General features: G+C 52.3%; 1 protein-coding gene across 8 annotated transcripts in view; it reads left to right on the top strand.

Moving 5' to 3' along the window:
* The window catches only part of LOC142571514 (AT-rich interactive domain-containing protein 3C-like), a 253,855-nt gene that overhangs the window by 91,148 nt on the left and 149,345 nt on the right, over positions 1-13,362 (top strand). For 4 of the 8 annotated variants that reach the window (XM_075679935.1, XM_075679930.1, XM_075679932.1 and 1 more), the window contains one exon: positions 8,365-8,433. The exons of the other annotated variants lie outside the window; for them this stretch is intronic. In XM_075679935.1, coding sequence (XP_075536050.1) covers positions 8,365-8,433 — 69 coding nt within the window. The remainder of the gene's footprint in view (positions 1-8,364; positions 8,434-13,362) is intronic. 8 annotated transcript variants of the gene reach the window in all.

The following is a 13,362-nucleotide window of genomic DNA, read 5'->3' as shown; positions in this document are numbered from 1 at the left end:
TGCGTTTCGAACCCGGGGAACAATGCGCACGTGAGTTACCGAGTGCCTTCTGCGCGCTGACTATTTGCTACGATGTTAGCGAAGGGATCAAGTTGTTTCCTTTTGAAAACTGAGCACTGTGTGTCGTCAGCGACACCGTATATCTTGTGCGCTCGCTTTACTTATGTAGCGTTCTTTCTTTCTTTATTCTTTTCCCATTTAGCGAAAGTAATCTTTCTGTAATCTTTTTAATGCCAGGCATTTAATTCCTTACCTCATTCCAGGCACACTGGCTTAGGTCGTTACTGTCTCGCCTCGTTTCGGGCCTCTTCAATTAAATCTGCGATCGGGCCTCTTCAATCGATGCTGCGATCAAACCTCTGCCTGCAAGTACGCCAACCAACACGTATACTTTCGTGCCAGAGCCGACTAGCTTTTTGGGAAGTTTGACGCATGCGTCACGTGCCAATTTCTTGCGTTCCTCCCTCAGGGTGGCTAGCGATTTGAGACGCTGTGTTAGGCGTCATTGACTTCGGGATCGGCCCGCACAACGCAGTCCTTTTTTTTTCTTGTAGTTGCTAACGCCACGTATAGAAGCTGTGCGACATTGTCCTGCCTTCATGATCGGTTCACGTGGAAAAGGCTTTGAAGCTTCTTCGTCGGAGTACAAATGCAGTCTCAGTGTTAAGTAATCCAAATGCCATCGACATAGGTAGTTAGAAGTGTATAAAACTTAGTCGTAGGTGACGTCACAGTCTGTTTCTTTCGCTTACTCCCGTGCTATATCCACGCAGAACCCAACAACTAGCATGCTGTGAACTCGCGCCGAACGTCCGGTGCAGCAATAATGCCGTCGTCGTCTCGCCACTGTCGTGACACACAGACACAACTGCTTGCCTTGCACAAATATTGAGGATTGGGCGAGTTGGTATTGCATTCTAAAACTAGTACAGCGCAACATAGAAAGAAAGAAGCCGAGCTGGCCAGATGAAAGAACAGAGCGCTGGTGAAATGAAATGAAAGGAGCGAAATGAAATTGACAGATGAAAGAACCAGCGCTCTGGCTCTTTCACCTGGCTGACTCGGCGTGTTTCTTCATTTCTATGTTGCGCTGTGCCAGCTTTAGATTACACAGACACGTTGTTCCACTAGGTAACGCTTTGCGGAACCCCCCAACAATTCTCGATCACCACCTACTTGCAAAGTGCTTTGCAGGCATCGATTCCCACATTGCGTAGGATCTACATCTTTCTTTCATTCGCTTTTGTTTACAATTCAATTAATTGCAATCATTCTCGTTTTATAACGCTGCAGTGTGAGCAATTAGGTTTAGATAAGGGTAATGTTAAAGCTACAAAAAATGCATGTCTTTGTTTTTAGTGAGGTGGGGGGGGGGGCGAGGGGGCATTCATGGCAGAAAGGTGGTGTGGTCTGCCTGAGTGAAGTGCCTCGCACCTGCTCTGCAGGCTGGGGAATGGGTTTAGTAGAACAACAGAGGAATTCCTGTAAACGTTACGACTTTATATTTTAGGTTTTCACTCGTTACCGTTAAACGTTGTGTTCCGTTCTCCGCACGTCGTTCTTGAAAGCTGACAAACCCTGCAGGACGAATTAGTGAAATCGCCGTGTGGAGTCAAAGCACCAATTCTCTTTAATTTGTTCCCTCCAGTGAGCAGCTTATTTGGAAAAAAAAAATGAGAATCTCGTAAGTGTCCCCGTTTTGAAGCGATCACGACGACGGCGGGACGAGTATCGGCGCCTTGTTCCAGTTGCGGCTACACGGCGAAGTATGCGGGGCGAGTCGTGTTTGAACCTACCAGCCGCCGTTTCCTCGCACAAGCTGACAACCAGATGCGCTCGTGACTCACATGAGGCAGCAAAGTTGAAACATTGCCGCGTGCCTGATGCTTGGCCTCCTTGGAGAAGCCTCGGGGCTCTAGCTGCGCGGCGGCTTCTCGAAACTTAGCTCACACCCGAGTGCCGAGTTGATGCCCGCGGCGAAGCTCACGGACCGTGGAGTATGCTTCGTGTGTATACTAAGCTAGCAACCCTATCTCCCATGTAAGGATGGTAGAGCGGTCTCGGCGAGAGAGGGGAAACGCCAAGGAAGAAGGTGACAAGAGAAAAAGAAAGCGGGCTGCAGCTCGTGGCCGCCGAGGGATACAAAAAAAAGTGGGGGGGGGGGGGGGATTAAAAAAAAAAGAGAAGAGAGTTTTTTTTTTTCGGGGGGGGGGGGGGGTTGTAAAAGTCCGCTTTTATGAATCGCGCGTTTTCAGCCTACATGCCGCGCATGTATTGAAAGAGAGAAAAAAAAAAACATACACAGATAGAACACAAAGAAAAGGAGGGGTGTAGTGGGCGCGACGACGCTCTTTGAGAGAAGAGTGGGCGCTGCAAGCGTGTTCTTCGTGCGGCAGAGTTTGCCGTGGCGTCGTCCTCCGATAGTTCTCCGCCGCCGACGATATGCAGTCGTAAATCGAGCCCATACGTCGACCGACGGCACCGAGAAGCCAGAAAGAGACCCCCCCCTCGTCGCTTCCTTCGAAATGAAGGAATACGCGTTGCTTTGCAAACGTGCCGCGAAGAGCGGCTGTAAAAATCGGCCACCAGAGATGGGCGAGGGCCGCATTAAGAAGGCCGTCGTCGAGCACTTCCCTCACCGTCCACGCCTTTGTCTCGCGCCCACCGCGTGTGATGGTGCCGACGGCGCATTCATAGATCGCGGCCTTCTCCACCAGGGCGCCGCTATTGCCGTTGCATCCCTCGCGTTCATTGCGGGTTAAATAAGCAGAAAACGACCAGCCAAAGGAGGTGGCTGCTTGGCCAGAGCCAGGAAAATCAAAAGGTTTTTCTTTAAAGAAGGTTTATGTCTCGCATAAAGAGAACGTAACTCCATGCGGCTGCTGCCATCGCAACCGGCGTCAGTATACTTGGCGGCATGCTGAAACAAAGGCACTGTGACCTCAGTGCCGTCTGGCAGTTCTGGAGGGAGAGCACCGGCGAACTTGCGCATCTAGGTGACGACTTTTATTGTACGTTGTTTTTTCATCTTGGCAGAGCATGGAAAAGCCGACGAAAGCAGCAGTTGGGGGGCGGAGGGAGGGGGGGGGGGGTTCCAGCAACTTACTTCGGCATGAAGCACCAACATAAGCAATGACATAAGATGACCAGTTTGTAGTTTGCAGATGCTCCCGAGGATGACACACATCCGAGGAAGCGAGCTTGTAGTACGAATAAACAGTGAACGCTCTGCAAACCTGTCGGTAATTTCCGAATTCTAGGTAGAAAAAAGGTAAGCCGGTTGGTTTAAGTTCATACCGGGACGTGCCCACACATGGTCATTTCCGCAATTAAACTAACAAAGCTGACTCTGAACTTGTGTGCTCGCTAATGGAGAAAAAATGCAGACAGTCGGTCCGACGGTGAAAGGACAACGAGCGAGAAGGAGCGTGATTGAGGCTCGGAGAGATGAACTTTTCCGAGGAGAGCCCGAAAGACAAGTTGCCAGCGCCTACGCATGCGCGTCTTCTGCAAATCCAAGGTTGCGTGCTTCGGGATATCATGGCTGCAGAGCCGTCACCTTGCTTGCTCTCGCGTCCATATGGAGGATTCCGTGAGCTGGGCACGTTGCTTGCCCGATTGGGCAAAGAAAGTCGATCGCGCGCCGTAATTAGAGGTTGCGCCGGGCGGATTAGAGAAGCTCAGTGGTGCCACCGGCCTCGGGAGCGCAGAACGCGATGCGAGTCGCCGCGCAGCCCTCGGCGAGGGCTGCAATTTCTGACCCCGCAGCGGCCTGCTTTGTGCGATTTGTTTTTTCCTCTCCCTTCTCGCTCTCTTTGTCTTCACCAAGGCGGCACGTCTAGCACTGCTGGCTTCTCGTGGAAGGAGGAAGAAGCCGCCACGTAGACAGACAGATGGGTTGGCTAAGTAGAAAACAGTGGCGCCCGTCCTGTCTGGTGCCGGTATGCATCGCTTCTTGTGCGCGCTCTGTTTCTCGCTCTCTCTCGCCTTTGTGTTCTTTTGCTTTCTCGGAAAGAGAGTTGTTGTACGTGCCACCGTTTCCTTCTGAACCCCGTTTTTTTCCTCAGAAGTAGAAAATCGACATCGGCGAATATAGCCGGTTCGCTGGCGCGTGCATGTCTCGTGCGAAGAGTGGGGCAAACTACCTTTTTTTTTTTTGGCTTCGTTTCCGTTGCCTGTCCTCTTCATCGGAAATAGACAAACGTTAGGGCAATTATAACGGAGCGCCTACATTGTTGTCGCTTTTGTTCGGGCGAGCATCTGTTTGGCGTCCCGTGTGAGGTTGTATTCGCGAGAACCGCTTATGCACTGGCGGCCCTGATGGGCCGTGATGAACGGGAGCAAGCAGGGATTGGCGTGTCTTTCACCTTCTTGCGTTTCACAAGCTCACCTAGCTTTCTCACCCCCCAGCTTCCGGCGCACCAACCCCCGATTTGGATGGTGTGGCGAGTATGTAGAGGGTGACGCGGCTTGCCCGGCAGGAGGAACCAGCACATTCGTCAACATGTCCTCCCGGTACGACTGCAGCACCTTTGCCGTTCGACAGTCGTATACGACCCCCGTCACGTGCGTGACAACGCCGCCGATGGCCAGCGATGAAGTCCCGTCTCAAGACCAGCTGCGTTCCTTCTCCCTGTGTTCTGGTCTCTAAGCCTTCTTTGTGTTGTCTTTGCGGAAGCAATCGTTTCTCCTCGAACCAGCTGCTAGGCGACATTTGTTATTCTCTTGAGGCACGAGCTACAAAGCTTGGAAAAGCCTTGAGTTCTTTCTTCATGCGGTAGTTTCAGAACCTCTCTTGACGTGTTACCAAGTTTGCGCTGTTTTCCACTTGCAGTCGCTAAATGCATTCATAAACTGAACGTTCGACCTTCATGCTCATGTCTTCATGCGCAGCAGGCCTTCATGCTCATGTACGTTGACGACAGTGCGGTCCAGTTATTTCCTTCGCAGATAATCATCTTACGAAGCAAGCAGGACCTGGCCATACGAATCTCGCATTCGTGCTGTATAACGTTGAGCTTGCTAGTTGCGAAGTGGGGGGGGGGGGGGGGGTTGGAATAGCACATCAGAACGACTAGTTCTTTTTCAATCCGAAGTAACTGCATCCTTCGTCATTCCGCTGTATTGGCAACCTCTCCTACAGGCGCCAAAGACACTGTTCATCATAAATGCATGCCGCACAGCGGTCGCCATTTATTCGCGCATCTCGCTTCTCCAGTCGCTCGCCAGCAAAAACGAATGTTCTTTTCAAGAATAGGCCGATTAAAGAAGGCACCAATTAGAGGCTTATGGCAGTGGCGCATGCCTGCATCTGAAAGCATGAGCGAGCCCGCTGGAAGAAGGATCGGAAGCATGGAGAAGGCGGCAAGGCGCGCTTTCCAGAATTTCTCTTCTCCACTGCTCTCCCGCTGCGTTGATCGCCCGCGGGACTGCCGCTGCCTTTGTAACCGTTACCATTGCTTGTGTTTACTTTCTTTGCATTTATCTCCATCTCGCTTTTCTACTTTCCGTCGCCCTCCCCGCCGCACTATCATTTTCCCCCACCGTGCGGGCCACTTCTGAGTAGCGGGAAGGCACAAGAAAGCGGCGAGAGGGATCGAGCGAAAGGAAAACTGGCTGCGGCCGCTTCTTCTTCTGGTCGTCTTTTTTTTTTTTTTTTTTTTTGAACATAGCGCACCCGTTTTTGTTAAAACGAGAAAAAAAAAAAAGAAAGAACGTAAAATGTGCCGCTGCAGCGAGGAACACGTGCTACGCACGAGACCGCGAAGGGCGGTGCAAGCACATGTTTGCCGTTGTAGGTGGGGATCAGTGCGGAGGGGACGAGCTCGGCGCCCTCCCGGTCGCGGCTGCGTCGGTTTTTAACGCGGCTGAGCGCGCATTGCCGGCGACCGTTGAGTGGCCTCCAATAGTCGCGCCGAACTAGTGGCTCTGCCATTCCGAGCAAGGTGGCGAAGAGAACTTTATTTTTTCGGCATTAACAAATCGGTTTGCTTCATTGCGCGCTCGTAACAGCCGTGGGAGGGCGGCTTGGCGCGTCTTCACTTGTTACGCATAGCAGCGCAGTTACTGTCGACGACAAAAAAGCGAAGTTGGCGCGAGACTAGCGCCGTTCGGCGTCATGTTTTCTGTATCTTCAACGGTCGCGCGCTTGAGTGCGCACGCAGAGCGTAAGGTTAGCTTATGTTGATTTGATCGACGGAGTTCAACGTGGCAAAGTAACACGAGTGACGCTGCGAGTGACGCTGTTGTTGAGTTCATTAGATCAGATCTGGCCACATGGAGTTCTTTAATACGCGCACATAGCGCAGTAAAGGAGCGTTTGTGCACACTGTCCCCGCTGGATTGGAACCGCCAAGATTGGAAATCGAAACCAAGAACTTATTCCGAGAAGCAGAACACCATATCTACTGAGCCACCGAGGCGGTTGTTGGTATACACGATGCACATTACATTGCGTAGACTGGGCGTGTGCCTATCGGCTGAGGCTTTGGCGCATATGTAGTGGCGCCTCGTGACATCGGGGCGCGTCTATGTACATGTGCGTATGCGCAAGTCGTGACATTTGGAGAACCAATATGCTCGCAAACCTGGCTTTGTCACCTCGATCGCCGTGTACTCTAAGCTTACCAAGGTAATATGAGTGCAGTACAATTATTTTCTAATATATACACGCAGTAGCAGGGAAAGTTCTACCTCCTGTGTGTTGACCCATGACTCAGGCACGAAGAAAGTATGAGCAGCATTTACTTCACACTGAGAACGGGCAGATACAGTAACATAACCAATTAGTGGGCCAGTGCAGTGTGCACCGGATAGAAGCATTACATATTATATCGCGTAAGAGCCAGTTAATTATTTCTCACTCGCCGTCAATAGCGAACACAAAATAACTTGCATATACATGTACGACATCGTTGAAGGGGCACCATCTCCGTTTGGAACAACTGAACATGCTTTTCGGGTAGCTGAGTGTGAGCAACGCACAATTATAAGAAGCCAAGGACCCACACATTGCGCGAAAGAAGAAATGCGAAAAGAACACGATAAAGACAACAATATGCGAACACGCACTCCCTTTATTTTTTCTTTAATTTTCCAAATTTCTGCTAATAAGTCCCAATGTTTCGGAAATTCAGTGTGAGGGCTTTGCTTCTGGGGCTTTCGAATTTCGGGGCAAATTCCAAGATGGATTTACCACGGCAACCTTGCACGCAGTGCTGTCCTGATATCTGCCTCAAAAGGGAGAGGGTACGTGTGGAGCATAGCCTTATTGCCCTGGAGGTGCCTTGTTCGCGGTTCGCACGTTTCTCTTTGCTTGCACGCGTCAGAGCAGGATACGCTTTAAAAAAAGTCGCAGTTTCACCCGAAAGCCTGAGCATCGATTGCGATAGCAAATTAGTATACAGCTATACGAAGCAAGGATAATAGTTTTACCGGCCGTATAAACTTGGAAACATTCACTTTCTAAGGGAATTAAGCATGGTGTCAATGTGCACAAACATGAAGACATAACACTCGATGAGTGCGGACGCTCGCTGTCAAAACGCCGGTGCGAGCAAGCGCGGCAGCAGCAGCGAGCGAAGTGACCTTGGTGTGGTCTCCCGCTTCAATGCAAGAGCGGCGAGAACACAGCGCGCACAAAGGTATGAGCCGTCTGCAGATCCCATTCAAGATACGGCGCGCGCGACTGTGCATAGTACGAACTTGTTGACGGAGTCGAAGCCGCTTCCTCTCCCTCCTGCGTTGCCTCCCCACTTTCCTCCATATATGGCGCACGAGATTGAGCCGCGATCGTCAGTTGCGCCCGGTCGCGAAACACGCACTTGATGTCGGAGCACAACACCCCCCCCCATCTCCCCCCCCCTGCGGCCTCTCGCGTGTTGGAAGACAGCGCATTTGCTCTCGGCTTTCTGCCTCCGTCGCCTTCCCTTGCGGGCTTTCACTCGCACACACAGCACACGGCGCTCGGCGACGGTGCTATCGCCCTTGGACCTTATACGGAACATCACGGCGACGCCAACAATGCGCCTGGAGTGTCCTATAATTGATGTCGCAATAAAAATTTAAATTGGCGTTTGACGCCCCGATTTGCATAATTCTTATGGGGGGGCTGCACTGCAGGGCTCCGGATTAATTTTGATCACCTGGGTTTCTCTGACGCGGAGACAAACCACGGTACACGAGTGGCGAGCGTTTTTGCAGGTCTCCGCGCAACGCGACCGGGAATCTAAACCGCGACCTCGTGTTCTGTTACGCGCTTTACGTAGCATCTGCAGCGAAGGATTCGTGTGTGCATGTATCCCGTTGGACTGACATTCTCCTCCCCTTCTCCCTCTTCCCCCTCCCTTCTCTCGGTCACCACAGGGCCCCCGCAGTGCACCAGCGCGGGACTCCCTCGCTGCGAGTGTCCCACGGTGGGAGCTTTCTGAGCCGGTAATGGTCGATGCAGCGCCTGCCTGATGAATGACGCTTCTCTTCTTGCTAACTGCCGCGCGTGTGCCGCCGTAGAGTCCTAGAGTAGAGATGGGGGAGATGCTTGCGGAAACTACGCGGCGGAGGCAACGAGACGAGCCACTTTGGGGAAAGAACGGGGAGCCCTCGGGCGGTTCCCGGAAGGCTCGTCGGCCTCCGCATTGCTACGCCCGTCGTTTCCACAAGTTCGAATGCTTTGGATTACTCCCCACTCACCTCGCGGCTAGCTTCTTTGCCTCGCCGCGGACGCAAGCGCGTACTCACCCGTTGTCAGGAGCGGCCGCGAGTAAAATGGGGGAGCAGCTTTGTATTCCTCGCACAGGCGAAAGAAAGGGCTCGGCGTTGTTGAAAAGCAAGGACATTCTCCTATGGATACGCTGTACTCTTCGTTATCGGGTAACTGGCGGTAATTTTGTTTTTTCGCTCACGGCGAGATGTAGAAAGGCCTGTTGGAAATAAATATCGCTTAATCGCCGTATATATCAGCGCAGCAATAAAGATGGCACATCTGCATCCAGCAGATGCGTGAGCCTTTATTAACATAGAGTAGAATCATGTATAAAAACGTACCATATTGTTACTGCTTTTCATATTTATTTAAGGTCAGTGTTTCTCAAATTGTTTATGCTTGTTACAGTGTTAAAGTACTGATAAGCAAACAACCTCGCGTTTTCGTGACGTCCCTGGTATTCTTGGTTCTGTGGAACGAACACAATTGCACTGAATTGACGTTCTAAATTCACCTCACACCTATCTGGTATTACGTTAAATAAGGTGAGATAATGGTTAATTACACCGTACGTCTTAGGGTTGATACCTTTCTGGTAGTCGGGAGGTAACAGTCCCACAGTATATTGAAAACGCTTGTTTTGGACGTAACCACATGTTTGTGTATTTCCGGTAGTAAGCATTTCGCGACTACATTACCTCTAAGAGGGGGACATCGTGCTTGCGTTCGCGCTGTTCACACGATAAACGTCATTTCAAGCAGGAATATCGAGGCTAACGTTAGTTTCGAGATATCTGCAGAATAAGAATGAAGTGCTTTGAATGACAAGTGATATAACCCATACAAAAAGGGAACAGGCGTGCTGAACGAGTAATGTACCGCGCGAAAATGCACGAAGGGCGTAAAGAGCGACAGGACAGAACGACTTTCATGTATTTCGCGCAATACGTTAGTGGTTCACTACGAACCAACTAGTCCGCAACAGAATACTTCTCGGGGGAAGGATGATTTCTACAATCACCTGCATCCATTAACAAACGGCAAGCAGCCTACGTAAATTGTAGAACACCGTCGCCCTCTCGTCACGTCGGACTTTCAGAAAAGCTACTTTCGCGATACACAGGGCCCTACCGAGTGCTGCGCCAGGTGACGCCTGTGACGTACGAAATTACTCCTGTGAGCTCAACCTCAACCTCTACTCTGGCCGCTAGTGATGTCGTGCACGTCAGTAGGCTCAAGGCCTACTACACTGCTTCCGAGTCCGGCCTTCAGTCGCTCCGGGACGGCGCTTTTGCCGCCGGGGGGTAGTGCTACGGAACAGTGTTTACAATGACGAAGAGGCAAGTAGTCAGAAGACGAAGACGACGATTAGAGGCTAGCGCGGGCTGTTGCCTCTTGGCCAAGTACGGCGTATTCCCTTGTAAATATACTTGTATATAGCTTTTTGTCTGCGTCTTCCTACGTAACAATATAATAACTCTATACGAAGCACGACGCATCAAGTTCTGCGGCTCTACGCCAACGGCCTGTGCCAACCCGCGCCACAGGTGCACTAACGTGTCACAGGCTTTCGAAACTAACGAAAAACCTCAGGTGACGGTGCTGAAGAGCTGAAGGAAGGTCAAAGTACTCGGAAGGAGGCAGGAGACACGAGGCCTAAGAATCTTACTTCGGCGTTAAAAGAACGGGAGCCACGCGCGGGGTCCGTATAGGCAGGGCAAACAAGGGGGATGAGGTGGCCGTCCCACAAAGAGCCGAGTAGGTTGGGGATGCAGAGCGCTGTCGGGGTAGATACCGAAGTGAAGTATTCCTCTTTCCTTCTTTCTTTCTTTCTTTCTTTCTTTCTTGAGAGACGCCAGCGCAAAGGTTGCGGGCAACCATCGCTACCGAGGCCTAGAAAGGGGCATCTCGAGATTCGGTAAAGCACTTTATGCGCACCGCTTAAAAAGAAAGGCTAGAGAAGCGGCCAGCGAGCGCCGCGCGGTAGTACTTAACCACGGCCACTCGATCAAAAGGCACGTGGAGCGACCGTTATTTATATACTTACATGGGAAAAGCCAGGGAGATTAACCAGGCTGAGCCCAGTCGACTACCCAAAGCTGGGGTAGTTTCCGCGCTGTCGTCTCTAGTCGTTATCCTCGCCCTTCAATCGCACCACGTCTCCAACTGACGACGCTTTCGAACTTTGGTTTGTTTAACCGAAAAGGCGCTGTTACGCGCTTGTAGCTTTTATTGTTCTGTGAAGCCGTTAACCATGATCATCTGATGAAACCAGCAATTTAATCTTGGTCATTTTTTAAGCATTGTTATATCACGGAAACGTTTAGTTTGAACTAATATCACTATGAAAGCGCAAATGTCGACAGCGCGCATCATGGGCAAAAGGGAATCGCCGACCGTAATTGACAGCGAAAAACGCATTCTTCAGCCATTAGTGCATGTGTCCCCTCGTTAGCATCCATGCTATTCCTGTCAGTGCGCCAGTTATGGCGGCTCTGCGCTGCGCCACGCAGCGTCAAGATGACGTTTTCGAAATACGACTTACACGGGATGTAACTTGCGTTAACTTTTTTCTCCGTGCAATAAAGAATACAAAGTGCCGGTTGTCTCAGAGCGTTGTCTATATACTCCCCGCTCGGTTTGCCTGACCGCCTCTATCGCCTTTCTTTTTCAGCGCGAACATTTCATCAGTGGTGGAAAGTCGAACCGTTTTATTTTTTTCCTCTGCAAGGATATCTACAGCTTGCCGCAACGTTTCGCCGTCTTGACAAAAAGCTCACGAACGTTTTTTATTCTTCTCTTCATTTTCTTTCTTTCGTTTAAAATACAAACTGCCGTTTCCCGCTGCAGAGCTTGAGGAACATTACCCTATTGAAAGCCAATTAGAAAGCCCACACAGCGGTTGATGGTGGCCTTGAAGTCAGCACCGTGCGTGTTCAGAATGGAGAGCTTTAGCATACCGCTGCCAGCCCTACTGTTACTGGCATCGCCAAAGGCCAGTTTCGCGAGTCCTCTTTACTGGACTTCGGCAACTTGGCGAGGTCTGCGAAACATCGTTTTCGGGCGCGGAGAGAGAAGGAAGGACACACAAAGCGCCGTACAGAGCCCGACGAGAGACAGGAGTCGCAAGACGGCGCAGTCTTCTTTGACTTCGGCGAAGTGTTGCCGCTGCACGTGCTGCGCTTTAGGAGAGAGAGAAGTGGTTTTTGACGGGATAAGGAACGGTTGACGCTGTTTTCTGGAGCCCTTGCGGCAGCACGGCTCAACGTCAAAAGGGGGGGGGGGGGAGGATAGTGGGAGCAAAGGAGTTATGAGAGGAGAGGGTTAAAGTGTCGCCATGGCAGCGGCTGAGCAGTCCGGCAGGAAGGGCCCAGTGGATCCGGTAGGAGAGGTGATCTGGTGAAAGGCCAGGGAGCGGTTATCCAGCAGGAGCCAGATGGTTGGGGCATGTTGAGTAGCCTAGAGTGGTTTGGATAGCCGTGAGGCTATCTGTCTTTGCAGAAAATCGTAGAGTCTCGCCGAGAGCCCCGACGAGTCGAGGTACTCGACGACACTTAGGAGGGCTGGTAGCTCGTTGCGACCAGGCAAGAGGATGTCTTCCTGCCGTGTAGAAGGAAGCCCCAGGCGTCGGAAATCCTGCAGGAGACGGTCACGCTGCTGCAGGTAAGCAGGGCAGGCCAGCAGGAGGTGCTCCAGAGTCTCGGTCTCCCCACAGGATGCGCAGGCTGGAGAGGCAATGATGCCGTGCCGGTGGCGGCGAGCACCCGTCCAACAGCAGCCAATCCTCAGTCGCAGAAGGAGGGAGGTCTCCCTGCGTGCGAGGCCGCGCTCTGGAAGTGGTCGCGGAGGGCGGCCCAAGGACATCCGCTTGTCCGGATGGCAGGCCAGCAGATGGCGCCGAAGCCTGTGGCTTGTGAAATCATTGGCTGTCACTGCCAGGCTGGGCGCGACCACGCATTGGTGGGCACGCTTTGCCAGTGCATCAGCTTCCTCGTTGGCCGGTATCCCTACGTGGGCTGGAAGCCAGTGCAGGGTCACTGAGCAGCCCGCCTCCTGGAGCGCCATCAGCCTTGTCGAGAGCAGGGCAACCCCAAGGCTGGCCCTTTCTGGCCTCTGCAGGCTGAGAAGTGCCGCCTTGGAGTCGCAGTAGATGGTCACTGGGGTCGCTGGCAGCTCCTCTGCGAGTAAGTCCATAGCCAGATGAAGGCCTGCTACCTCTGCGCTGTAGACGTCGCATGGTCGGGGAGGCGACACTGCCTGCTCTTCCGCAAGGCGGGCACCACGCAGGCCGCAGTCGACGAGCCTGTGTCCAGTATCACTGAGCCGTCAACGTAGATCTGCAGGTTTCCTCCGTGGTCCTCATGCAGGAGGGAGGTAGCCGTCTGTTGAAGGGCACAAGTCGGGGAGCGCCGAGCTCTGTGGTGATGGGTATGGGTGGTCTCTGGGGAGGAGGCAGCTGAGCGTTGTTCGCTGGAGGCCTCCCAATCACCTCTTCGTACAGCCCACATAGTCTGCCCATCTGTGAGTGGGGCCGCGAGCGCAGTCGGGAGAGCAGGGCAGTGCCGTCTGGTCCATAGTGGAGGTGGTCAACATGGCGTAGCCCCTGTTGCAGGAGGAGGAGTGACAGGGGCCAAGCTCCCGCCTCGGCCAAGGTTGCAGCG

This window comes from Dermacentor variabilis, chromosome 2, assembly GCF_050947875.1.
Source record: "Dermacentor variabilis isolate Ectoservices chromosome 2, ASM5094787v1, whole genome shotgun sequence".
Classification (NCBI taxonomy): Eukaryota; Metazoa; Arthropoda; class Arachnida; order Ixodida; family Ixodidae; genus Dermacentor; species Dermacentor variabilis.
The sequence above is the reverse complement of the archived record's forward strand: the minus strand, read 5'-3'. Positions and strand labels throughout refer to the sequence as shown.